This window comes from Gasterosteus aculeatus, chromosome 5, assembly GCF_964276395.1.
Source record: "Gasterosteus aculeatus chromosome 5, fGasAcu3.hap1.1, whole genome shotgun sequence".
In the NCBI taxonomy this organism is placed as follows: domain Eukaryota; kingdom Metazoa; phylum Chordata; class Actinopteri; order Perciformes; family Gasterosteidae; genus Gasterosteus; species Gasterosteus aculeatus.
Genome location: NC_135692.1, coordinates 16,676,617 through 16,703,343, shown reverse-complemented (window position 1 = coordinate 16,703,343; position 26,727 = coordinate 16,676,617). Strand labels below are relative to the sequence as shown.

At 49.5% G+C, this 26,727-nt stretch overlaps 4 protein-coding genes across 13 annotated transcripts; 2 read left to right on the top strand and 2 right to left on the bottom strand.

Annotated features, from left to right (window-relative positions):
- Window positions 1-553: 553 nt before the first annotated feature.
- Window positions 554-10,401, bottom strand: LOC120818996 (pre-mRNA splicing regulator USH1G). 3 transcript variants are annotated; one of them, XM_040175955.2, is made up of 8 exons: window positions 5,818-6,597; window positions 4,407-4,646; window positions 3,978-4,270; window positions 3,009-3,175; window positions 2,172-2,352; window positions 1,876-2,063; window positions 1,121-1,300; window positions 554-887 (listed from the first exon to the last, which is right to left on the bottom strand). In XM_040175955.2, exons 3-8 carry the CDS (start codon window positions 4,087-4,089, stop codon window positions 738-740), a joined length of 978 nt encoding a protein of 325 aa, XP_040031889.2. In that variant the 5' UTR covers window positions 4,090-4,270; window positions 4,407-4,646; window positions 5,818-6,597; the 3' UTR covers window positions 554-737. The 3 variants fall into 3 exon arrangements, 2 of the variants coding, with proteins under 2 accessions (XP_040031889.2, XP_040031888.2); XR_013467657.1 differs by lacking the exons at window positions 554-887; window positions 1,121-1,300; window positions 1,876-2,063; window positions 2,172-2,352; window positions 3,009-3,175 and adding exons at window positions 7,081-7,528; window positions 10,076-10,401 and having other exon boundaries at window positions 5,818-6,650; XM_040175954.2 differs by lacking the exons at window positions 554-887; window positions 1,121-1,300; window positions 1,876-2,063; ... (2 more) ...; window positions 3,978-4,270; window positions 4,407-4,646 and adding exons at window positions 5,033-5,552; window positions 7,081-7,528; window positions 10,076-10,401 and having other exon boundaries at window positions 5,818-6,650.
- Window positions 10,402-11,146: 745 nt separating this feature from the next.
- On the top strand, window positions 11,147-14,880 carry LOC120819622 (proton channel OTOP3). Its single transcript, XM_040177199.2, has 7 exons — window positions 11,147-11,652; window positions 11,727-11,863; window positions 12,217-12,275; window positions 12,361-12,515; window positions 12,691-13,376; window positions 13,443-13,604; window positions 13,704-14,880. The coding sequence occupies exons 1-7, from the start codon at window positions 11,286-11,288 to the stop codon at window positions 13,872-13,874; spliced, it is 1,737 nt and encodes a 578-aa protein (XP_040033133.2). The 5' UTR covers window positions 11,147-11,285; the 3' UTR covers window positions 13,875-14,880.
- A 5-nt stretch (window positions 14,881-14,885) lies between these two features.
- Window positions 14,886-23,695, bottom strand: LOC120819621 (protein HID1). Of its 8 annotated transcripts, none has more exons than XM_078102609.1 (19): window positions 22,639-23,695; window positions 21,647-21,796; window positions 20,949-21,119; window positions 19,785-19,907; window positions 18,728-18,837; window positions 18,332-18,448; window positions 18,021-18,252; window positions 17,886-17,942; window positions 17,662-17,802; window positions 17,301-17,391; window positions 17,066-17,217; window positions 16,870-16,948; window positions 16,631-16,795; window positions 16,329-16,550; window positions 16,085-16,206; window positions 15,916-15,993; window positions 15,733-15,824; window positions 15,318-15,476; window positions 14,886-15,210 (listed from the first exon to the last, which is right to left on the bottom strand). In XM_078102609.1, exons 1-19 carry the CDS (start codon window positions 22,702-22,704, stop codon window positions 15,147-15,149), a joined length of 2,391 nt encoding a protein of 796 aa, XP_077958735.1. In that variant the 5' UTR covers window positions 22,705-23,695; the 3' UTR covers window positions 14,886-15,146. The 8 variants fall into 8 exon arrangements, with proteins under 8 accessions (XP_077958735.1, XP_077958736.1, XP_077958732.1 ...); XM_078102610.1 differs by having other exon boundaries at window positions 17,881-17,901; XM_078102606.1 differs by having other exon boundaries at window positions 17,886-17,901; window positions 18,021-18,448; window positions 21,647-21,913.
- An 835-nt stretch (window positions 23,696-24,530) lies between these two features.
- Window positions 24,531-26,430, top strand: hbae4 (hemoglobin alpha embryonic-4; the record flags this gene model as incomplete). The annotated part of the gene is given in 1 exon segment (XM_078102614.1): window positions 24,531-26,430. A coding segment is annotated over 1 exon segment (93 nt), but the record flags the coding sequence as incomplete, so codon positions are not given.
- Between the last annotated feature and the right edge of the window lie 297 nt (window positions 26,431-26,727).

Sequence of the window (26,727 nt, the reverse complement as noted above, 5' to 3'; positions counted from 1 at the left end):
GCGGACGCCGATACTGAGTCACGCATGAGCTATTCACACAGTTTCTCATGTGGTCATGTGATTAATCACATGCGTGTTCCGTCGTCAGAGGCCGGGCTCCTCCCTCCTCTTTTCACTTTGTCCATTTAATCTTTTTTGAGTTAATTATATATTCATGGAATCTTAAATTAAATCACTTCACGTGTGAAACCAACAGCAACAAGCTGTAACTGTGATAAATGTTCAGGAAGAAGAGACACGAGGTGTGAACCGATCAGCTACAGCTGGTCACTGATCAATACTTCTACAGTATTAGTCACATGGTACAAAATGAATCAATAATGTAAACAGGTTAATGTGACTTGTTGTTGTGCCGCCCCCTGCTGGCCAAGGAGGGTCTTTAAATACAATGTGACGATCAAGGCTGTAAAAAGCTCCTTAGTTTGTGTTAAAGTTCCTTCTCAGTGAAACACACAACGACAGACGTATTCTGTGTGTGTCTGTCTGCACAGAAACACATCATCGAGGTCTCGTCTTAGATCAATAATAAATAGAAAATCAATCCGCCAACATATTTCTTCAGTAGACTATTTTATTTAAATGTTAAACATTGTACAAAAGCTTCATTAAACACAGCGGAGAGGAACACGTGCTGACAGCATGACATTTATATTTCTGTAACTTCTACATTGATTCACCGTTTCTTCTCTCCGTCTTTGTGAAAGCAGCTGAGGTGAAGCAGCGATCCGTCCCCGCCATCACTGCACCCCCACCAGCTCCGTGATGGGCGGAGCAAACACCATCAGCTCCTGGTACTTGTGGAAGAACATGGCGAGGCGGGAGAAGTAGCCGTCCTCCTGGTACGGAAGCTGCTTCTCCATCAGATATTTGGACACGAGGGGCTTCACCTGCAGAGCGGGGAACAGACTCCAGGTCACTTCAGGCGTGGAGACCTTTTCTAACAATCGTTGCTCTTTTGCTTTGATGGATGTTGTATCTCTCGCGCCTCTTCAGTAGTTGGTGTTCGGGACAATACTTTACTTGACTTTGTTTTCTCCGTTTTCAGCCACAAACCCGAAATCTCCCTCCGCAGCAGCACAAGAACGTGCAGAAACTGAACGATTTGGGTTTTAAGACGTACTTTTAGACACATGTTGTCCGACAGGAAGGGGAAGAGGTGGTGCTCCACGTGGCAGCTGATGAGCGAGTGACCACACATCCAGTCCAGCAGCGCGTTGCGGGGCAGGTTCAGGACGCCGTGCGTCATCTGGTAGATCCGCTTGGGCCGGCTGGTCGGGGCGAACATGTGGAGGCCGATGTGCTGCCGGTCACACGGGTCAGATCGGTTAACGGGGGGCAAATATATGAATATATATATATAGAGAGAGAGAGAGAGTACACAGGGGTTACACCAGGTCCCGGATAGAAGAACACGGAGGACGTTAAGTCATCATGTTTCCATTGTGACCCCCAGCGAGGACAAAACATTCCTCCCCCTGTTGGAACCCGCGCTCTCTAATCCACCTTCACACACTTTGATCAGAACAATGAACAATGACCTGCAGACTCCGCCTGGGAAACAGCGTGCAGGAATTGTTCCTTTTATGTCCCACAATTCACGTCTCTGAGGACACAATGCCGATGGACTTTGTGTCACAGAGACAATCGCTCACAGCTGAACTCGCCCCCCCCGACTACATGTGGAGGGAATTCAGTGTTTGCACGGTGGTGAAAACTCGTGGTTGTGTTCAGTCCCCCCAGCTAACCGGCCGATGTCATAAACTACAGCTGATTTCAGCTACATGCTAACTCAGAAACAAGGGAACCAACATCATGCTAACGTGCTAGATGAAGATGTTAACATGCACGTGAGCACTCACAGCAGGTGTTCCTCACCTGGAAGATGTTGACGTGGATGTACGGCACGGAGAACATCGCCCTGCACGCCAGCATGCACAGCAGAGCGCTGAGAGGCGACAGGAAGCCCGAGACGTGGATCAGCAGCCAGTACTGCGAGTACAGGCCCAGCGCCACCATGAGGACGGTCCGGACCACGTGGGCCACGGGGTGACCTCTGAGGTGAGCTGCAAAAAACACAAACCGCAGGACCCCCTGCGTGAGAACAGGGCCACGGCGAGGCAGCAGCCCGGGGCTCCGGGTGACCCGGTCCGCCCCTCTCCGGCGCCTCTTACCGAGTGCAACGAGCGGCGTGATGACGGGCACCGCCAGGGGGGCCACGAACAGGTAGACGGCGCGGGGCAGGCAGGGGACCTTCCACACGCTGGAGTCGCCCAGCCCGACCACGTTGGTGTGAGCGTGGTGCATCTTGATGTGACCTTGAACGCCGACGCGCGCCGAGAAGGAGCCGCAGACCTGAGACGGACGCAGGGACAGACGGGTCCGTGTTCACCAAACATGCACACGACCGAACACCGACGAAGCACACGGAACCATCGTGGCGACAGACAACATCCTGGTTTTATTGTGTGTGTGTGTGTTTTGTTTGTGTCGACAAGCAGCCGATAAGAGCGCGGGGGCAAAGGGCAGGATCTGGTGAAGATTTCCCCCGGTCCCACCGACGGGCTATTTTAGCCGTGGGGTTTTTAAATGTCATAACACTGGTTAAACAGCCTGATCTACTGCGATAAAAACCTCATTCATCTCTTAAATGTCTGTTTCCATGCCGATCTGATCAGCTTCACCTCCGGACATGAACGTATGTGTACAGCGGAGGCGCCGGTTGGATGCTGTAAACGGTCTTTTAGTTCATGTTGTGGATTAATAACAAAATGTGGATCTACAATCGTCTTCTATCAAGAAATGACGGTTGTTGAATGAAGACGTCGGACGTTTTATCCGACCGGACAGATGTTTTTCTCGCCGTTCCAAATGAGGCAAATTAAACGACCACAGGAACGTACCTGTGTTTCGCTTTGCTTGTCATGTTTTTGTTGTGTTGCCAAGAAAATACGACGGAACCCTATAAAACAATAATTTGTTGACCCTTGACCCTCGGCTGTTAGGCTCACCTCGATGAAGAAGACGGCCCAGAAGTTCCCCCAGGCCTGCGACTCGCTCAGCGCCCCGTGGCTGGCCAGATGTGTCCCTTTGAAGGCGATGACGGCGTGGGCCGCGCCCATCAGCAGCATGCCCGCCGAAAACAGCAGAACCTGAGAGGAGCCCAGCAGCAGGAAGGCTGTGGACCAATCACAGGGCTCCCAGTTCACTACTGTGGTCCCATCGCGGGTTTACGGTACAGTGTTTGCTGCTGCGTTTTACTCGTTTTAAGTTCTGATAGAGATGAAAATGACCAATAGAGACATGTTGGTAAACGTGCGCTGTCCTTGGTGAGTAAATAAATAAGTGAAAGAATAAAGGGGATCCTTTTGGACCAGAATGCAGCCTGGAGGCTTCGGGGGCACTAAAACAGTGTCATCCTCTGCATCTCCTGTTTCAAACCGGACTATTTCGAGGTGATAAGTCACGAGCTGCGATACCTGATGACAGACGCCTCCTCCGGCTGCACTCGGGGACTAAATTAAGCCGCAGACTATAAACACTGTGAGGAAAACTGACAAATTATGCAAAAGGGAAGAAGGACCGCAGTTCAGGCCTGAACCTGAACCTGAGCTCCAGTGAACCAGCGTCACAATAGTTACTGGTCCTGGTTCAGTGGCCCAGTGCCACAGGCAGATAAACTTAAACTGTCACGCTGTGCAGATTGTTATTCTCTATATTTGACTACACGATGAATTCTGCATCGTGGAAGCGATATTATACATTAAATATTATGCATATTTTGATTGTTATCATTTGCAGACACATTCCTACATCCGAGATCTCGCACCGTGTTTTGTAGTGTATATTGTGTATAAGTCAGTGAAAGAACACAATAATGAAGATAAATATAGTGTAAATGGGTTTGCAGTCCTTGGGCCGGCTGATGTTTCTGTCTGAGGAACTCAGAAGCATCACCGCAACAACTTATTTTGTCTCACCAGGTGGCAAACAGAGGAAAGCTGCTGCCAGGATGCTGCAGTCGATGCCCCTCCTCTCCCACCAGCTGCTCCCCTCCACCGCCTCCTGCACCAGCCTCGTCAGCTCCATCATCAGCGACTCTTCGCCCTTCTTCTTCTTCTTCTTCCCCTCCGGGCCTCCGGGCCTCCCGTCCTCCCGTCTCCGCCTCTCTCTTCCCTCCACTCCTCCGGTACGTCCTGCATGCTGGCGGAGCGGCTCCAAACTGACAACGTCCCCGTGCGGATCCTCGGCGCTTCCTGCCGCCCGCTGCACACTGAGCACAGAGTCCACAGGTCACAGTTTGCATTGCGAAAGCCCTTATTGGCCACACACAACAAAGCATTGTGGGACAGGGCCGGCCCCTCGCCGGCCTGGAGCGCCCTCCTCCTCCTCGCCCTCATCTCTCTTACTCTGGTTTCCTCGGTCAGCTGACCTCCGCTGCAGGATTCGTCGTCCTGAGACCCGCCGATGGAAAGCTCGCCCTGGAAATCCTCTGCTTCAGGCAGCTGCTGGGCTCCGGGTCCACTGGTCCCTCGTCTCTGATGTCTCATGCATTCTGCATGTCGCTAACCTTCTTGTGTTTCGTTGTGATAGCCTCCCCTCCCCTCCTTCCCCCGCCCCTCCCCGGCCCCGTAACCTTGGCAAGTGTCCTGGGAAATGAGAGGAGAAAATAAAGGAGGTGAATCAACAGCGGCGGATTCTTCACCAGGGCAGAGGTTCAGAGGAAGGAGGAGGAGGTTCAGAGGAAGAAGGAGGAGGTTCAGAAGAAGGAGAAGGAATATATTTGTGTACTGTGTATATATATTTCTGTGTTAGTTGTCTTCTACAGAGAGGTCCGCTTTCTGGGCTTTTGGCCAAGCAGATTCCTGTGTGCTCTTTAACATATAAACAGCGTGCGTGTGTTTTCACCCTAAAGGACAGCGGACGCTGCAGAGAACACGAGAGCAACCAGGCCGTCCTGTGCCCCCCCCCACAGCCTCGGTTGTTTTTTATATGGGTGGTCACCTTACTGGCCAGAGAAAGACACAATTGCTGGTAATGTGAACATACATTTCACTTTATTGTAACAAAAGGTACTGTTGTACCACGATCACAACGGTTGTTGTGGGTTGTTGCAGGTTGTTGTTCTCGACCAAAGTGAACATTCATGCTCGTCGTACTTTCAAGTGTGTAGACAGACGGACCTTCAGTGAAACCACAAGCGAGATAACGGCGTTATCTAGCTCATGTGTGCATGACGTCGCAGTAACAGCACGTGGTTCTGTCTGTTGGAACTATCAGTCCTTGGCTGTTACATAAATATACAGTCCCTATTTTGTATACGCCGTGAAGTACAATACCAAAGTACCATGGGTACATAATAAACAGTGTTCAAAGAGTCAATACAGTAATAATTTACAGTACAGTTGCATACAGTATGCAACAATAACAATAAGTGAGGCTGAGATTCATTATGGCAAAAACCTTCCCATGAAATGTTCATTACGTATTTTCTACGTAGGTTCCGGTCGCTGACTAGTCTGTGGGTTGGTAACAGTACTTGGCGTCATGTCATCCTGTTAATAAATGAAGAAAACATACGTATGAGTTTGTTCTGTTAGATGTTGTGCAATGAAAGTGCAATGGCCTTCTGGCTGCTCGTTATATGTAAGGTTGCCACTAGATGGCGCGATGTAGCCGGTGAACCGAGGCCTGCTGAAGAACCTCACAGAGCGATCAAGTAACTACATACATTACAAATGCCCAAACTTATGACGGACAACAAAGGTCTTGGCCTTGGTCCGTGCCTCCCATTCAAAACGCGGCTTTCTCCACACTGACCTTCAGAGCTCGGTGTCTTCAATCGCATCTGGATCGTCCATGGTGTCCAGACGTCTCTTGCAAGCCTCCAGAAGTTTCTTCCTGGGGCCCAAAGGGATGTGAATGCTGTCGAGGTCATGATCCGAACAAAGCAGCAGAGCCTCAAGGTCGATCTTCTCCCGCCTGAAGACGGTCAAGAACTCGCTGAGGCTTTGAGAGGCCAGGAAGCTCTCCAGAGGACTACTGTCTGGCTCAAAGTCCTCGTCCAAGCCAACATCTGTCTCCTCCCAGGGCAGCTCCTGAAGGTTCCTCTCCTGCAGGCTCAAGGCGCTGCCGATGCTGTCCTCGTCAAAGCTGGCCAAGCTCCGTGACGGATGTCCCCCGAGACGAACGTTAGGTGCCCGGCCCACAGGTTCGCTGCCCACTACGCTCCCTTCACCCGCTCCCCCGGCACCGAACACGCCTCCGCTCAAGTAGTTCCTCCTGAACACCATGGTGCCAAGCCCGGGTCGGGTGAACAGGGAATCGCGTCCAGAGTCGGCGCTGATCTCTGAGTACGCAGCCTCGTGGAGGCCCGGGTCGCTCATGGCACGGGAGATGGTGTCCTCGGCGTCGTTGTCTGCGTTGGCGTCGCGGTGGAACATGTCGCGGATGTCGAGGCGCGGTCGCTCCTTTGGGCTGGCGTACGTACCCCGTTTGAGGAATAGGACGTCGTTGCCGAGCTGCAGGCCGGACAGCGAGCGCACGCTTTTCCTCCCGTCCTCGTAGATCTTGAACGTTCCATCGACCTGCTTCTTCTTCTCCAGCTTCTTCTGTATCTTGGCCTTGCCCTTGGCTGTGGAGTGCAGGGTGGCCTGAGGGGAATAACCACACATGATGGGAAGAGAGAATGGGTGGACCCAGATTCATTTAAGCCATCACTGATGTTGCTGCTGAAGCATTAAGATGTTACATTTCATTACATTGAGCAACTGGCTGGTTAGCTGGCTACGTTGCTAGTTCCACCATGCCTTCAGGCTAACGTTACACGTGGCCATACAAAACAAACTCAACGGTAGGTTTCTGGTCCCTTTGGATGAGGAGAACAAGAACTCTGGAGACTAGTCGGCCAACTAGCTCCTTTGGACAAGCTAGCTAGCTAACTAGACAGCCATCCTCCAGTTTCCATTTGCTCTAAATATTGGGAGAATAATCATCATTTTCTTCAGCAATTATTCATATAAAAAGAAAAAACTAAATTCGCTGGTCAACTAACATCATGTTGCAAAAAGAAGGAGCAGCCACCTGCGAGTATGGCATGTTGGAGGTGACCGTGTTGAACTTGCGACTCAGCGTGCTGCCACTGGTGTAGCTGGAGAAGCTGATGGCGTCCAAGTTGTCCAACGCCGCCGACTCCTTCACGAACTTCCTCTCCATGTGTTCGCGGTGCTTCCTCTGCAGCTTTGCGCAGTCTTTGATCCGGCGCTCCGCGGCGCGGAAGGCTCGGTCCTTGAGCTTTCCAACTAGCTTTGGGTTGAGGGTATTCTGCTTGGCGGCGATGGAGTCCAGGTAGCGGACGCAGTCCATGTGTCCCTTGGTGGCGGACATGTCCAGCGGCGTGTGGTAGTCGTTGTCCAAACACCACACGTTGGCACCGAAAGCCACCAGGAAGGACAGGCAGTTGTGGTGGCCATTGGCAGCTGCCAGGTGAAGCGGCGTGTTTCCCCAGATGTCGCACCTGTCCGGGTCGCCCCTGGAAGACGGGGTGAGGAGACGAGACGCCACGTTGCATATTAACATAACCGGATTCACAGATTCATTGAGACTCCTGGTACTAACCTGAGAGGAGCAAACCGGCGTTCTGCAGGTTTAAATGCACCAATTGATTGAATGCTGACTTTATGGTCAGATGTGGTGATTTGTGGACAGTTGTTTTGAGTTTGGCCTTTTGGACGTTGTCATCTTTTTTCTCCTTATTTTTTGCAACCAGAAGGGACAAGAGAGGGTGGAGCCGAGTTCAACCAAGCCCCGCCCTAAAGCACCTCCTGCTTTAAGGTCTACCAGAGACAAGTAGTCAGTTTCTCACAGACGTGGATAGGACCAGAGGACTTGTCCCCTGGTGGTCACTGACCATGGTCCCTTTCTTAACAGTATCTGTTCTCCCTCAGAGATCTGCAACCCTGGAGACTTAAACTTCACTGAGAAACTCAACCTCACTTCTCTGATCCTCTTACACTCCGACTGGAGGTTACTCACATAACCTCACATAATAAAATGATGATACTGTATATAACTCAAGTTAATTTCTTATTCACAGGATGGTAAACTTACAGTGCAGCATGTGTAAAATTGCAGTCTTTTATCAGTAATATTTGCTGAGAAAGCTTTTTCTGTTTGTCAGTGACCTTACTGAAATAATATCTTTGGAATATTAACATGATATCATAAAAGCACTACCCACAATGCCGTGCAAGCAATAACAGGACCAACCGCACACACCAGACTTTGGCTTTATGTGACTAGTGTTGCGTCCCTCGTCTTCCTGTTCGGCCTCCGCCCACTAGGCCCTGAGGCGCCGCGGCGGAGCGCCGATCAATAATTGAAACGCTGCAGGTTAAACATGACAGAGGTGACCCTGCATTATTCATCACACACACCAAGAGCCTTTTTTCTGCAGACACCCGGCTACACTGTCACCGCGCGGTCACCAGGAACCCTGATTTCCTGCCTCGAACACCAGAGGACATTAGAGCAAGAAGCTGGCTCATTTCTACGCCCAGTGCAGCGTTTATTTATGCCCCTGTCAGCTGAGAGGGCAATTAGGCAGATAATGCTTCAAAGGACAGAAATACAAGGAGGAGGAATCAAACGGAACTGTCTCACGCAGTAACACAGCCGGCTGAAGCTCGGACTTGTTTACTAGCAACGCACAGACTCGCACGCAAATTTTCTTTCTTCGGTACAAACTGAAACGTGTCTGTAGGACACGTAAGTTCCAACCTTTTATGTTTAGTTCACTCGGCTCAACTCTGAGCCAGATTTACTGCTCCCCGACAGTTTTTACGTTCGACGAGTCTAGAGGCAGTTCACAGAAACAATCCAACCTCTGGACTTGTTATGGATCTAGAGATCTAGACCATAAACTCATGTTTACTGAGGTAAAAATCAAGATAGTCATTTTCCCATAGATGTCTATGGGACCAGAGGAGTCGCCCCCTGGTGGTCACTACAGAGAATGCAGCTTTTTTTTGAATATTTGGTGGTTGACGCCTCAACCAGATCTCCTTTAATCTCTGTTTACTCATGAAGCTTTGACTTCACGCTGGAGAACTGAAGGTCGCTTCATGTATGATTGTTTATAATCTTGTCAGCTTTGGCAAAGCTTTCCCATTTGCCCAGTTGGTAATCTGGACTTTATTGATAGTCGGTATGTTTAAGTATTCTTCAAGCACATAATTACTACAGACATTCAAAAGACATTCAAAGTTTGCCTTGTTTTGTGAGTAAAGAAAAGGTTTGTAGGGAAATATTTGCAGCACTAATACATTAAAATAAAAAAAGCAATGAAATTAAGTTGCTCAAACAAGGACACAAAAAGCCGCCATAATTTGAACCATTTCCTGCTTTTCTTTAGTCTCTCGTCACCTTTTGCTGTGATCTGTAGTCTTAGCTTCATCCGCTCTGCACGGCGTCCTCCAGGCATTATATATTCATCACGGTGACCTTTACACTGTCTGCTTCCCATAAACCTGTCAGCATACAGCATCACGACACACCGACCTCCACCCGCTGCTTTGTCCACTATATCAAGTTATCATGTCATCTACGCTATAGAGGCTGACCTTAAGCAAGCAGCCAGTTAAAATGTATTAATCTGCAGCAACACTGATGAGCAAGATTTGGCATCTTGTTTTTTTTTATTATCTATGCATATTAGCTGACCACTGAGGTCCAGAGACTTTAGGATAATTCTATTTTAATACCACAGGTCTCTTCTTCTAATGTTATATTATTGTTTTCATTGTAACACTGTTAGCAGAAAAAAAACTTTAAAAAAAATGATATGTGTATATATTATTTATTTATTTTTTAAAGGTTTTTAGTTGAAATAATACACATCTTTAAATGACAGATATCTGCATACCTATCAAAATAATGGAATATAAATTCAAACAAATAAATAAAAGATTCTACCCTAAGATGATTTGATCAAATGTCCCGTCAGAAGGCGACGCTGTAATTAAACTCCCCCCGGTCAGTCGGTGGTGTTACCGGAGGACGGGAGGATGCTCGGACTCACCCTCGGCCCACGATGAGCCGCAGCGTCTCCAGGTTCCCGTGGTACGCGGCCCACAGGGTCGGTGTCATCCCGTCCTCATCCGGGGCGTTCAGCTCCTTCCGTGTGGCTTCCCGCAGCGCGTCCAGGTAGCCGTCCCGGGCCGCCCGGTGGTACCGGTCGTCCATAGCGGCGGCCCGGCTCACTCTCGGTTCGGTGCCATGGAGGTTCTGGAGCGTCCGCCTCGGTGTTCGGGCAACGTTTTGGACCGAGACGCGGCGGGTCCGGACGGCCTGGAGAGGCTGACGGGCTGGTTGCTAGGAGACGAACGCGCTGCGTGCTGGTTGTCAGGCCGGGGCGGGGTTTGACGGTTCGTCCCGCCCCCTTTCACAGTGTAGGCCAATAGAAGACGAAAATAAATGAAGATTACATTTTTAAAAAGTACATAGATAAACTCAATCATTATCATTTGGTTTAAACTATTATGTTAATTGTACAAATAATCTAATTAATTATTAATAATTATTAATAAAGTATAATAAATAAAACAAGAGAATAGGAGGGTTGTTTCGTCCTACAGCAAAACAAACAACAAGTGGAATACAATAAAATGTCATCCTTGAGGGTAACAGACTAGAATAGATTGAAGTACAACAGAAAATAAGAGAACAGAATATACACATATAGTACTAAATTCATAGAATAGAAAAGGACAGAATATATAATAAATGAATAGAACTGAGCATGCAGAGGGCAGTGTGTCCTGAAACAGCACATACGAAAATGAAAAAATCAAAGCAACATTCTTTGCAGTCATTGTGATAAAGAAGTACAGTACATTTGCTTTAGACATGCAAACATGTTGAACTATTAGCTGCCACTTAGGGCGCCACAGCGATAAAAGGCGGGTTACGTTTAGAAGTCATTTCCTGCAGATTGTATGCACAGTGACGCCACGGCGCCCGGAGCCAGCTGATAAAACGGAGACTTATACCCCATTCAGGAGAAGTTCTCAGGTCATTTGGCACACTGAGCAAACAGACCTGTGTTTCCCTGGAAGGTGTGTGGGTAAACGACATCGGGACCACACCTGTACAGGCACGAGGAGGCGGACCGGAATGATTACTCGGACCCGGGTGACGCAATCCTCCACATGTTTCACAGAAAAACAGCCGACTGAATGGAAACCAGAAAGAGGGGAAGGAGGATTTAGAGACTTTAGAAGGACTTAAATATGAACGCAGATCCCAGAGCCACGGAGGCCGATTCCTCCAGGGCGACGCCCAGAGGTGTGGAACCCGTCCAGGACTCGGACCAACGGATCCAGGACCTGGGTCTGGAGCCGGGTCAGGTCTGGGCCCCCAGCGGGAGGCGTCTGATCTCCGGCCTGCTAGGTTTGAACGTGGTGCTGCTGGGCGCGGCCCTGGTGGCCGGCCAGGCCTTCAACCCCGAGGCCCTGAAGCACCAGGAGCCCCAGGCCTTCCTGCTGCTGCTGATGGGGGTCAGCTTGATCTGGATGCTGTGGTACCTGCTGTGGGCCCGGAAGCAGCCCGGCATCAGCCCGCACAAAGACCACCACGCCGGGGGGATGGCGGTGACGGGTGAGCCTCCTTGTTTACTCACTTGAAGTCGCTCTGGACCGCGTACTGATGTGTGTCCCTCTGCTCCGGTCCAGTGGTCCTGATGCTGTTCGCCGCCTTCAGCCTGCTGCTGTGCGTCTTCAGGGGCGGCTACCTGATCAGCACCAGGCAGTGTAAGCCCACTTCTATGGTGCTCTCTCCCTTCATCGAGGCGCCTTTCCTCGCGCTGCAGGTGATCACATTTACCTTCTCGGCTCGCAAGGAGCTTGTAGGAAGACCTCGTCATGTAGATGAAGACCGTTGGAGAGGAGTTAAAGAAGAAACCCAGACTGTGATGTTCGTCTTTGGCCATGAACTGAAGTGATTTCATGAATCAAAATCATTAAAATAGAAAATTATCCTGGATCAAACTTTTTGTTAACTTTATGCAACATAACTGGTCACAAGATCTGCAGAAGTTTCTCATGCAGTGATTCATCTTTGTTTTTCCTCAGCACGTTGACAGCATTTTGACACATGTTATAAAATAAAGGAATCTCTCAATTCAATGTGATGATGGGATAACTGTTAACTTTGCTTCTGCAGTCGTACTTGTTGTGGTCTCACTCCAAAGACTGCATCCACAGACACAAGATCATCACCAGGTGCATTCCACGCGTCTTCGCTGTTTCACTCATGGTGGTTTCGGCGTGTTGATGGCGGCTTCTCACGGCTGTATCTGTGCTGCAGGTCCGGTTTGATGCTGATCCTCTCAGCTGACCTGCTGCTGTGGCTCAACGCCGTGACGGAGGACTCCGTCCACCAGGAGATCGAGTTGGAGAAGCAAGACGGGCTCCGTTTCAGCAACACAACCTCCTCCGAAGCAGAAAACTCTGATGTAGCAGGTAGTCAAACCTCACATGTACAAACACAAGCAATCAGTGACCATTTATTCATTCAACAGTCCAATTCATGTGCTAGAAATGTATGAAAATGAGCACATATTTAATAAAAGAATGCCTCATTTACATATTTAAAAATAACTGATGATTTCGTGTTAATTTGATCTCCCGCCTCCAGGGATCCTGAACTCGACGCTCTGTCGTTGCGCCGCGAGCTCCGCCTGCCTCGCCTTCCGGAAGGGCTTCGAGGTCCTCTACCCCTTCAACATGGAGTACTACCTGATGGCCGGCTGCATGGTCTACGTCATGTGGAAGAACGTCGGCCGCAGGGTGAGCCCGGGCCACGCGCACCACGTCACCCAGAAGCTGACCCTGAAGGTGGTGTACCGGGGCGGCGTCGTCTACGGCCTGGCGTCCGGTGCCCTGGTGCTGGTGGTGGGCGTGGTCGTATTTGTCCTCTACCAGGTGTGGGTGGGCCGGCAGCGGCTCCGCCCCACCGCCTTCCTCATCTTCTACGGCTACCACCTGGCCGTCATGCCCGTCATGTCGCTGTGCTGCCTGGCGGGGGTGCTGGTCCACCGGCTGGAGAGGAGGGCGGAGGAGGCGGGGCACAACCCCACCCGCAGCCTGGACGTCACGCTGCTGGTGGCGGCGGCCCTGGGCCAGCTTGCCCTGTCTTACTTCTCCCTGGTGGCCGCCCTGGCGGTGGGGACCGGCGGGTCCCTGGGCAGCCTCGACCTGTCCTACTCCCTCCTCAGCCTCCTGCAGCTCATACTGCAGAACATCTTCATCATCGAGGGCCTCCACAGGCACCCGAACCCGCTGGCCAGGAAGGAGGAGCGGGCGCGCAGCAGCATCTTCCAGGTACCCGCAGGTCACCCGAGCCTTGGGCCTTTGGAGCTCGGTCATTAAAAAGGTTTTTCCCCACAGCTTAAGAAGAAGGTTACAACGCCAACGAAAGAGGAGAAGACAAACACGTCACTGCTGGATGGGGCCGCGCCACATGCTGCCATAGAGCATGATGGGAAAACCCCCTGGACCAAAAGAGCGATACAAGAAGTCTGTGCGTTCCTCATCCTGTCCAACGTTATGGTAATGTGTGTTCATCATGTGACTCGTGCGGCATTACGAGCTTCTTTCCCGCACGTGTAACGCTCCCGTGTCCCCCCCCCGTCCCCCGTCTCCCTGCAGCTGTGGGTCATCCCCGCCTTCGGCGTGCACCCTCAGTTTGAGAACGGACTTGGGAAGCAGTTCTTCGGCTTCTCGCCGTGGTTCGTTCTGGTGAACTTGGGTCAGCCGCTTGGCGTCTTCTACCGGATGCACTCCGTGGGAGCGTTGATGGAGCTGCTGATTGCCGCGTGACACCGGCGGAGGCCCGACCGAGACTGCTGAAGATGCCAGGAAGTTCAGGGGGAACACATTTTAGAAACTATTTGGTTGATACAGTAAGAGGAGATCTCTGAGGCTGGTGGTTCTAATGAGGCATCAACCACCAAATCTTCAAAAAATAGCTGCATTCTCTGTAGTGACCAGCAGGGGGCGACTCCTCTGCTCCCATAGACGTCTATGAGGAAATGACTCTACTTCTCTGTAGTGACCAGCAGGGGGCGACTCCTCTGCTCCCATAGACGTCTATGAGGAAATGACTCTACTTCTCTGTAGTGACCAGCAGGGGGCGACTCCTCTGCTCCCATAGACGTCTATGAGGAAATGACTCTACTTCTCTGTAGTGACCAGCAGGGGGCGACTCCTCTGCTCCCATAGACGTCTATGAGGAAATGACTCTACTTCTCTGTAGTGACCAGCAGGGGGCGACTCCTCTGCTCCCATAGACGTCTATGAGGAAATGACTCTACTTCTCTGTAGTGACCAGCAGGGGGCGACTCCTCTGCTCCCATAGACGTCTATGAGGAAATGACTCTACTTCTCTCCTGATTTATTCCCTCAGTAAACGTTGTAAACATGAGTTTATGTCTCAGTCTCTAGTTTCAAGTCTTCTTCAACACAACATGATGTTCATTTAGTAAATTCATGTCAAAACAGACCATAAAGCCGGGCTGGCGTTAGGGTGGGTCTGGACAATGATTGACAGGTGTGGGTCTGGACAATGATTGACAGGTGTGGATCTGGACAATGATTGACAGGTGTGGGTCTGGACAGTGATTGACAGGTGTAAGAGACGTCTGTGTTTTTTTTCTTACAGCTTTGATGCTTTCACAGTCCAACTTTATGAAAGTTAATTCCAACATCTTGGTTGCATACACATATGTTTCAAATGGTAAAACATACAATAATATTTAGTTTGACCCTTTCCAATCTTTAGTTTCTGGTCCATGAAAATGTTCAATAAATGAATGTTCAATAAGCATCACCTTTCATGATTATGTCATATTTAATAACCATTTGGCATTGCTTATAATACAGGTTGTATGTGATACAAAGTGGTGAGTGCTTTGACACGGTTCTGAAAATCGCCAGGACGAATCAAGCACAAGATCTTCACTGCTTGTTTTCTTTCGAGATCACCAGAAAGCGACATGTTCCTCCGGTCCAAGTTCAAACGGGAAGAAGGTAAAAAACGATCTCAGATCAACCGGTGAGTTTGTGAAGAGAACAAAGTCAACCGGACGCCTTCTAAATCCTCTGGATCTCAAAGAGACGGATGTCCGTGTCGTACCAGATCGGAGGGTCCACGTTGCTACGGAAACAAAACAAACAGGTCAGTTATTGGAAATACATCTGCGAGACGGTTTCAATTGTAGTTTTCACCACATAACACGGAGGATGAAACGGGGGCTCGCTCACCGTAAGTAGATGACGCCCCACATGTAGGTGCGGAACCACATGGCCGTGCCGGCGTTGGCCTGGTACTTCCTGATGAGGATGGGATGAGGGACGGGCAGCAGGCCGACCAGGGTACCGTGCTGAAGGAACTTCAAGATCTCAGACTCGTCTGTCAAACCCCTGAAGACAATAACAACAAGCGTTAATGTGAGGCTCTATTAGCGGGTCCTGAACCAGCTTCAGGTCAGTCCTGATCGTCTATATGAGAAAGTCTCACTTTAGTCCTGAACACATGGTGCAGGTTTACCGAGCGTCAGTAGGCGATTTTATTTTAATAAACAGAATAATAACTTTGTTTACATCAGGAGCCGAAAGAGGAACAAGCCGTAATCTACCATTTACCCCGAAACATGACAAGATTATTATCATTTCTCACTTGTCGATGCAAATCTTCTCCACCTGAGGGACCAGCACCTGTAGCAGCCGCATGATGGTCTGCAGAGGGAGTTTGGACTTCCAGGAGGACACCTGGGGACAGGAGCAGCGCCGGGGGATGGACCAGGGGACGGAGAGCAAATGCAGAAGGGAGGGACATGAAGTAGAGAGGACTTCTACTCACCCAGTCCGTGCTGGCGCTCCAGGTTGCTGACGACGACACGCTCGACAAGCGACTCCTCGCCGACTGCGTGGGGCAGACCTTCCAAAACAAGGGGGGGGGGGGGGGGGGGGCTGTCACTTTAACCGCAGAAGGACGTGGAGAGTGAGGCGGACCTGAGGGCTGGTTTTACCTCGCCGTCCCCCTCCAGGATGGACTCGCCGGCTGCAGGTGGCTGGGCGGAGTCCGGCTCAGCCACAGTGATCATGGTTCCGTCCAAGCTCACCTGGGACTTCTCGGTTATCTTATCGATTTCTGAGGGACGCATGAGAATGACTTCTTTAACGTTTTTTGCCCGCCCTCTGCCGTTGGGGAGAACACCGGGTGGCCTGAGCTCACGTGAGTGTGAGCAGATCTCTAGTGCATGAGGACCGTACCTGGAGTGGCCTCTAAACTGGCTTTGAGGGATCCGGGCCCGGCGGGAACAGCAGGCGTGGACTCGTCCGTGGACTCGGCCTCTGCAGAGTTGCTCCTAGAGACTCCGGGCTTCTTCTTCCTCTGCAGCGCCCTCTGGATGGACGCCCCGTCGGACGGCAGGTTGGCCAGCTGGTGGAAGACGTTCCTCTTCCTGATGATGGCGTACACCAGGTTGCAGTTACCTGTGTGGCAGAGTTCAGTTGGAGGAGCCTGGAATCTTCATTGGACCTCGCAGGTTGTTGTTGTCTTTTAACGTTCTCACCATCAAACTGGTACTGGATGATGTTGTTGAAGACCTCCAGAAGAAAGAAGACCAGGTGGTGGTTCTGCGGGGAGGAGAAGAGGAACCAGGGGGTGGAGAAGGCTTCCAGGAGGTGGAGCAGCTTGTTGGCCGCCAACATGGACAGGCTCTTCAGATAAGGAGAAACTGGGGGGCGAGAAACGGAGGCTTTAAAACCCTCTTTAACCAGCAGAGGGCGACGTGGCGTCTCCCGTACTCACTGTTCACTATGATGGTGAGCAGGCAGTCGAACAGCGGCTGCAGCCGCTGGTGTCCACCCGTTATGATCTTATGGAAGATCTACACACAAAGGGAACGTCAAGAGCTCTGCTGATGTAGTCACTCACAAGAACATCAGAACATACAACAAGGCGGGCGAGATATCTACAGAAAGTCCACTCGTTCATGTGACATCACCAGAACCAGCAGGTCAGCGTGTGTCCCCGTGAAGACGGCGATGTCCATCGGCACCCGGAGAGCGTACGGCTTGTTCAGACGCACGCCGAAGTTCCTCTCCCCGCTCAGCAGCAGGAGAATGAAGACGCCGATGTGCATGAGGCCCACGCGAGCTGCAGTCGCACAAACGGGAGCTGTTCAATAACGATTCCCCCAGCGGACACGAGGACGCGCGCGAACACGAGGGGTCACTCACACTGATCTGCTCTGGCGTCGTTCAGGCTGAAGAGGATGGGAACCAGCACGTCCAGCACGTCGCTGCTCTTCAGCACGAAGAACAGGAACTTCTAAAGCCCACACGGACACAACAGGTCCCGTTTACTCGCTCGCGTTACAAGCACGTCTTTACTTTTTCCATGTTTAAAAGGGACCCCCGGACCCCCCCGTCCCGTCCATGCAATGTCGTCTGGATTATTTCGCCCGAGATTAGCTTTTAATGCTTCAAAGTTAGCAAGTTAGCTTCTGGTTACCTTCACAGCAATCGCTGCTAAGCTACAGCAGAACGTTGCTAACAGGGAAGCGATTAGAGAGAGATGCTTTCAGCTTCATCTCCACACCTTGTTGTAGTCACAGAACTTCCAGAAGAGGATCAGCAGCTCCTGGTGGAACTGGATCTTCTTGGCGGAATGAGGCAGGTAAGTTTGGACCAGGGGATTGTTCATCAACCGAGCCAGACCTTTCAGGATGAAGCTCAAGTCCTGACGACCACAACATAAAGAACACTTTAACGTCCTACAGCATCGTCCTGCATTCAGTGCTAGATGGTTGCGCTTTACCTCACCTCTTCTCGGTGTATCCTGGAGAGATAATTCACAAAGAGGTTGTCAGGCCCGGCAGGCTGAAGAACAGACAAGAGGGGATTTGAAAACCGCCGACTGAGCGCCAGAGCTTTCCTCGTCACAACGGACCCTCTCACCTCCTGCTCCTCGCCGCCGGAGGGGGAACCGCAGGAGTCCAGCGCCCGCAGGGCGGCACTGGCGGCCGACCCGCCCTCGTGCTCCAGGCTGACGATGAGGATCTGCACCGCCTGCTCCACCAGCTGCTCCCGCTGGTCGGAGAACAGTAGGTGGTTGTACGGGATGCCGTATCCGACGGGGTCGTAGGCGCACACCACGTTGAGCAGGGAGGTGAACAGCGGCAGGGCGTGTCTGGCAGGGCGAGAGGCGAGAGAAGAGGTGACGACTGAGGACGCGAGGCGATGACCTGAGGGGCACGTGTTGGCGTTACCTGTTCTCTGAGGAGCAAAAGAAGGACACCCAGGGATTGAGGCTCCGCCTCTCCGAGGACGGAGGGAGGTACATGGCCTCGGACAGACAGGTGAGCAGCAACTTCAGCAGCTCCGTCCTGAGCAACGGGATCAAAGGCCGGAGCGACGTTACATGAAGAGTCCCTAAACATCTGCAATACGCTGACATCGCTACGTCCAGCTGTGTGTCTGGTGAAGCCAAAGCGCCATTTGTTAAAGCTGCATTCTATCGAGTGTCCACAAGGGGCGGCGACTCTTATATTCATATATAGAAATAATGCAACTACACGGTGGAAAACGTCTCTGCTCCGCTGAAGTCGGACAGCTTTCGATCAAAATTCCTTGGAAATCTTCTTCTATTCTGAAATGTCACCAACCTGTTGAGGTCGTGCACGTAGTTGAGAGGAGGCGACTGAGCGAAGCCGACGCCGGCCTCCCAGATGTACTCGCAGCTGTCTATGGATCCGATGTCCTCGGCAGCCGAGTCCTGCGGCAGACAGCGAGAGACGTGTTGTCATGGCGATGGCCGACTGTTGAGTCGTCGAAACCCAAACCACTGAAGATTTTTTTCAGAACCGGCAAAAAGTATTTTGTGGAGGAATTCAAAATGGCAATTAAACTAAATTAACTAAATATCATCATCCAAAACAAACAAAAGCATTGAACTGTGATATTTAACCTCACTTCTGATCCTTAAGCGACATTAACATGAGCCGGATGCTAACGTGTTCACACCCACTTCCCCCCCGTGTGATTCAACAAGTGCTCCATGCTGACAGCGTGCCACCGATAAGTCATGAATAGATTCTTCATGAGTGAGCTGACAGCAAAGGGCGCCGTGCCACCAAAACAGACCGGGGGGGGGGGGCGGGGGGGGTCTCGCTCAGCTTGTGGGAAATGACCTTTACCGCTCAAATCTCACACGCTTTGACGACCAGCAGCCGCCGGCCACTTTCCACCTCGGGGGAGGAGGGAGGAGGGAGGAGGGAGGACAGAGGAGGCAGGACGCAGGAGCTTTCTGTCCCCTCCCTCTGCAGCGCCAGGTGTTTGCTCAAGGACAAGGAGACGTGTCCACCCCGGCCACCTCAGCCCCGTTGACAAACACGGCCACAACTCATTAACTTGAGCAACCGCAGGCCGCGCGAAGGCGTGACGGCGCCGCGACACGGGGAGTAAATAACAAGACGCCGTTGACTCGGGTTTCTAAAAGTGGACCAGCTTAAAACCTGCTGCCTAGCTTAGCATAAAGACTGCAGGAGTAGCTCGCCACGCGATCTCGATCAACAATTTAAAGCACTTACACGGACACCAACAGTCCTATTTACTGACGATATGAGGCAACGTGTTAAGACCGGTCCGACGTCAGTCACATGACGCCATGCGCTCCAGCTGCATTGTGGGACAAGAAGGCCCAACTGAAAGTGGCGGACTCACCGGGCCGCCCTTCTTGTGGCTCTGAGCCGTGAAGTCCGGACAGAAGAGCAGGTCGGCGATGGCCAACAGCAGCGACTCCGCCAGCGGCCGAGCTTCGTCTTCGTCGCCATCTTCGTCCAACCGCTGGTGGACAAAGAGACGAGTTAGTGGACGCGAGGGACGTCTGTGCGGATTAACGCTAGTTGCCAGGCTAGCCGTTTCCCTCCGCTTCCAGTCTACGTGCTACGCTACAGCTAACGGTCTGCAGAAGTTTAAAATATTAAAAATGGTCACATGATGCAATTAAATGTAAAATACACGACCGACAGCAGCAGCGTCACTGGACACTTTCTATCAGACGTTTCTGTAATGGTGTCCAGGCCCTTCATGCGTCGGCCAGCAGGGCGTTGGGGGACTAATGAGGAACATCTTCTCGTTCTCTTCTTCGGCTCCATCTGCTGCAGCTCAGCGTCTCACTGCAGCCGTTAATTAAGAGACATCCAATCCGTCCTCAATCCAGCTGGTCAGGACAATACGGGCAGTGTGTTTGCCCCGTGGGTCCCAACGGCCACCAGGTAACCAGAGAGGGGGGGGGGGGTCAGGCTCTCTACAGCTTCTGCTCTGACAATCGGCATCACTTCTATCCGCTGAGGATCATCACGGCCGCTGAGCTCAAAAGGCTTTAAAATCCACAGACGAGTTTCCAGCGTCTGCCGTCAATTTGATCCGTGCGAGTCGCATCTAAAAACAACGGACAGCTGTTGTGCGGTTGACCTTAATATGGCTACGGTCTGTTGATTCCCATCTCTCAGTAGATACCGGCCACATTTCATCATCCGTGTTTGAAATCAGGTTTTACGTCAAAGAACAAAAAGCCGTCTCAATAAAAACGTGTCCTTTTTCTTTCCCATTTCCTTTGCGAAAGGAAACGGAATCATCCGCCACTTTGCTGTCACATTCAACCGAAAATAGCTTTTCAAATGGCTTTCTGTCAATTGCAGACGTCAAACATTAATGTAGAGAAGGAGACACACACGAAGTGTGGATTCTCGTTTCCTCCTACAGTTCACTCCTTCTCCTCCTGCGAAAACAATGACTGACTGAGGCGTTCTGTGATGCGGTTTAAGGCGCCGTCAGAACGACGTCGCGGTTCAGCCCCACTGCTTCCCGTCCCCGGAGTCGTACCCCGGAGGCCCCGGCCCCCGGCACCGTGGACCAGAAGAAGCCTCTCCAGTCGGCGTCCTCGAAGATGTAGGGCAGGACGCGCGTGAGCAGGCGGCTGCAGTTCAGGACCACCTGCCGCTCGCTGTCCGACGGGCAGCCGCAGCCGGCAGCCTGAACCAGGCGCTCCACGGCCTGGGGGGGGGGGGGGGGGTAACAGGGGAGGGGTAGATTGGGTATAAAAGTCAGAGCTCAGGAGAGGACAAGAGGACAACAGGTCATTAAGGGGTCACCTGGTGACCCCATTGGATCGAATCACGCTCGTACTGCTGCAGGAAGTATTCTCATTCTACTGCTGGATTCAGCTGGGGACGTTTTTTTCGCTGAAGTTTGTACAGAGACAATAAAAGCTTTTGATTTCTGCCACAAGCAGGATGGAAAAGTCCTTTTTGGCAAAGAAAAAGGGTAAAGACGACATTCGATACGGAAACAAGAGTGAAGCAACTTCTTTATCTCAGAAACAAACCGGTTCCTTCATGCAAGAAATGTGGAATCGCCGGTCTCTTCTGCTGCTTCGATTCTCGTCCTCCAATAACCTTTGACCTTTACAAGCTCAGAGACGTGTGGCGTTTAAAGTGTGGGAACTGCCAACAGCAGCATTCCTCTGACTGTGACGGTCTCCAGGATGCCCGCCCCCCCCCTCTCTTGTGAATGCAGATGACCTTGTAGCAGAGGGTTGCCAGGTTGGATGGAGACTCCTCCCTGACGGCTCTGATCTCTGCGGCCGGCACCAGAGCGAAGACGTCCTGGACGGTGGTGCAGGTGTCGGCCCAGAACTGATCCCAGAAGGCATCGTCTGAGGGTTCTACGGGCTGCAGGAGGGCACACGGGTCGTATATGTGAATATGGGTCCACAAGAGCACAGGTCACCGAGCAGGGGGGCCCAAAACGCACTGACCTCCACCTGCAAGAGGTCAAACTCAAAACAGCTACCGAGAAAAAATAATAATAATCAAAGTCACTGAAATCATTACAAAGAGAAACATGAATTTGTCTAAGAAATATAAACCGAGCACAAAGATCCACAGAATAAAATACACTACGAGACCGAGGAGCTCAACAACTATGACGGCGGTTTTTATTTTTCCTAAAACACACTTGCTCATCTCTGGTGGATCTTTTACACCAAATTACTGTATTCCTCGCATGTGTTAATATAAATCTTAAATAGTACGTAAATTGTGGGAAATGCCTGATGGTTGTTTTGTTAAAAAAAAATAAGACGCAAGATGTTGAAGTAGATATTGCATAAACATGATTAGGTCTTTGTCCTAAAGGATCGTTTTGTTTTGCACTAAAACGGGCGGCGACTCGTTGCTCCACCTTAAATCTACCTGGCAGGTAAACGTGTCTGAAGGGACACCAATCAAACGTTAACAAGAATATAAAAAAATGCAACACTGATGTTTTTTTAAACCAGCATGTGGACCCTAAAGGGCCAAATTGAGTGTTTCCAGCACACATAGAGATAAATATCCACAATTCAGAGGGAATGTTTGTGTCTCAGGTGGAGATCGAGCTGCATAAACTGCCACCATCAGGCCACCATCTGTTGCCCCAACTTCATCTCCACGGGCTCCGTTTAAAAGCTACCGACGCGCCCCCGCGTGGCCCCCCGCGTGGCCCCCCGCGTGGCCCCCCGCGAGCGACCCACCTGCGTCTTGGTCGTGAGTTGAATCACCGCCTTCCTGAAGTGGAGTTTGGTGTCGGCGTTCCCCATTTCGCGTCGAGCAGCGGCCGCCGGTCGCTCGGTGCGTGCTGACGAGGAGGATAATCTCCCTCATCCAGCGCGCACGGCGCTGCGCTCTGCCGCGTTCACGTACGGGTCGGAAACTCCAGCTTCAAGTAGCGCGCACGTCAACAGGGAACGGAGCGATTAGTGCTTGTGTTGATGTGGTTGTTTTAAAGAACGTACAATGTGTGGCGGGTTTGTGGTGCTGCAGCCGTAAAAAAAAAGGGGGGGAGAAGAAGAAAGGTCATTGAAATAGAAAAAAACTGTATGAAGTTTATTGTTGTTGTTGTTGTTGTTGTTTTTAGCAAAGTCGTTGTTTATCACTGTTTCTGCAATAATGAACTACACGACAACGTTTCGCATACTGGTCTTTGATATGTTCCATTTCTGATCAGGATAACTTAATAAATCCGACGGCTCTTAAACGCATCCTGAACCAAGCAGGATCCTCTACTTCCGGGATCCCAAAGCACATAAGTGTGTTTTCCTTCGCGTTGGTCATTGGACAACCGGGCCTTCATTTTCATAATTATTCAGGCAGGTATGAAGACAGAAATGTCACCATCGTCATCTTCATCATTATCATGTTCTTCATCTTCATCATCATATTACATAATTCCATCAGAACCGCATGAGGTCAATGGTAGTTTTATTATTCATTTTTCCAATTAATACATTATTCGAATCAATAAATTCAGATTCATATGAAGTTATACATTTAAAATACAACATGGCTCTCAAGAGCAAAGACTGTATATAAAGTGATCGCTGTCGTGGTGACGTCACAGTGGTTTGTGGACTGAGGGTTTGACATCTAGGTGTTTTTTTGTTTGTTTTTTAATGTTATTTTTGAGTTAACCTTTTGTCCCAAATAAGATATTTGGCAAAATAAATGATCTGCCTTCCCTTATTTTTTTATTATTAATCTTGAATTTGATTTTGTTTTTTTTAAAGAAAAGAGATAAAAGTAAAAAAATATCCAACCTAACAAATATGGTATTTTTTGGTTCTTTGGTCTTTATTTTCCATGAATAATTTAGTCATAGTAATTTTTTACTTTTCCTTCATAACATTTTTTACCTAATAGATTTGGACTGTTATATTTGGACTTTTCTTTCGTAGTACATAATATTTTTAAGGTGGAAAGAAAAAGAGTCATAGAATATTATGAAAGAAACGTTTTCACAAAGAAATTTAAAAACATGTAATGGTGGAAAATGTTTTAAAAAATACGTTGTAGCTAGAAATGTCAGGGGAAAAAACAAATATTAGGTCAAAAAATGTTTTGATAAAATAGTCAAAATATGTAAGGGATGGAATGTAATTGAAAAAAGAGTCAAAGAATATTATGGAAAAAAATGAATTTAATATTCATTTAATATTCATATTCATTTAATAATTAATTTCAATTAAAATGAAAGTCTAAATATGTAATTTTGAAAAATGTTTTTCACGTTGTGTCTAGAAATGTCATGGAAAAAAGTATGTAAGGCGGAAAAATGTAATGGAAAAAAATGTTTTGAAAAATAAAGTAGAAATATGTTGACAACTGTTTTAAAAAATAGTAAAAAAATATGTTGGGGGAAAAAAAGTAAAAAAAATATAGGTTTCTTGACCCGGGGTGTGAGTAAAAGTAGGTTTTTGTAGACTGAAATCCTCTTGTTTCACCATCTAGTGGAAGTATAATTAAGGCATCTGTTGAAGAGCAGAGGTGCATCTTCCACTGCATGAGATGGAATTCTTATTTGAAAGGTTCTCTTTTTATACCGAGACACTCACTCATTAAAGAGAAAAACCGAACAGACACTGATGCTGCAGTTGTTCTTTTATCTTTTAACTCCATACTCAAACCAATAAATCAAACTCAAATAAACTAAACTACAGTGCAATATAAACCTTTTATGTTGAGGTTTGATGTTAACATGAGGAAAACATAAATGACACTCTGTATTTAGTTAAAGGGCACTGAGATAGAAGCTGAAGAACAGTATGATGATTCTGACCTCATGACTCCACCTTGTGGAGAAACGGAGGTATTATAATCAACAAAGTAATGCTTCACAAAGGTTGTATTGGTTTGAAATGTGAATAATAAACATCGTCGTTTCTTGTGGTTCAAAAGCAGTGAGCTCACAAACAGGAGAACTGCTACATGTTTTGAGTTGATTATGTCTGTGGCCCAGTGGGGTGATTCTTATAGTGAAGTTGTGATGCTGAGACTTGTCAGTCCTGGAGCAGGTTAGTTCTGCCTGCAGGTAAAGTTCACGTGATGATCAGCCATCTGTCAGTATCACAAAGGGACCAAACAGAGGTCACCACCACAGCTGTGATGTTCCTCTAAATTAACAGAATTATGGATTGTTATGATGGAATATAATATATTTAGTATTCTATAACCCATTGCATTAGCATTTCATTTTACTTTACTTTATTACTTGTGCACTGCTGTCTTGTTGTCTATTGTCACACTGTCTACTGTCACGCACCAACCGCCAAGACAAATTCCTTGTATGTTTGACATATTTTGGCAATAAATGTTTTCTGATTCCTGATTCCTGATTATTCTGATACGAGGCGTCCCCCTTTTTCAGCCTATCACATTGAAACAGAAAGCATGACCGTGCATTTTTGCCCCCTTCTTGTAATGCTGAGTCAGCATTCATCTGGGAGTCAGCTGACATGAAAGGAAATAAGGCTACATTTTATAACATTAAGCATTTCTGTAGCAGATGTTACATGAACTTTGATACTCAACTTTAAAAGTGACCTCAACTCATGTTACTGGGGTTACGCCATCAGTGTAAATATGAATAATCATGTTGGGTTGGGGGGGGGGGGGGGGGGGGGGGGGGGGGGGGGTGTATGTGAGGTTCTTACATGGTAAGAGGGAAATAAACACTGTTAAAACTGTTTGCATAGAACAACGGATATGTACAAAAACACATCACCACCCGTTGCTCCTTTAAGCCAGATTGACTCCACCACCCAAATGCATTAATAAAAGACCGTCTGTGTCCTCTGAGGTGCTTCTCCTTGGTTCATCTGAAGCCCCCAATGTCTCCTGCCCAGCAGCTGCAGCTGCAGATAACAGGCAGAATTTATCTGAAGAGCCTCCTGCACCGTAAATTTGGCGAAGAACCATCGGACTGACATTTGATGTTTATTTGTCAAGTCTACAGGTGATTTCGGGGGGGGAAAATGTGAAATAAGGAAGCAACTCTGATTCCAGATAAAGGGACACTTGTTTTTACAGCATGGACTTTTGACTATTCAGCGGAGACACTGCACGTCACCACCTTCCACCAGCAGGTGCACTTTGACGCGCATGGGTGCGATGGCTGAAGTCTCCACGTGACGCAGGTGGAGCAGCAGATAGCGCAGTGGTGCGGAGCCCCCACCCTGCCCTGGGCTGCTGGCCGATAACACAAAGCAGGGAAACAGCGCGACCCCTGAGAACACCACCATCGCGCCACCTCTTTCCCCACACGGAAGGAGTCGTGAAAAAAAAATGGTCGATTAGCGGCCTTTTACGCACGCATTTGTCTCCTGCTGTGACCTCTGACCGCCGCCGTGAAGTCGTCTCTCACTCCGGATCTTCAGCTGTGAGCTGCCTGCACAGCGATGCTCTCCAAGAAGCAGAAAGACCTGATAGCGGAAATATGGGAAGGGTTGATCTCTGTGGCAGACGATATTGGAGCAGACGCGCTGCTCAGGTGGGTTCTTGTGGTGATTTGCACATTTATAAATGCATTTATAAGTAGTGGTACTAGTAGTCATGTTGAGATATCAGATTGACGGATAGTTAGGATGGACTGCTGCCCACCTTATGCCCTTATGAACTCCTTTCAAAGCTCTTTCTCGAAGGACTCAATGGTTTATTACCACTTATTATTAAGCCATCGACATATACAAGTCTAGACGTGACGGCATTCTATGTTATTACTGTTGGTCTGATTGATAAACACATAAATCATGCCGCTCTCACTGCATCATCTCACGATCAGTGATGTT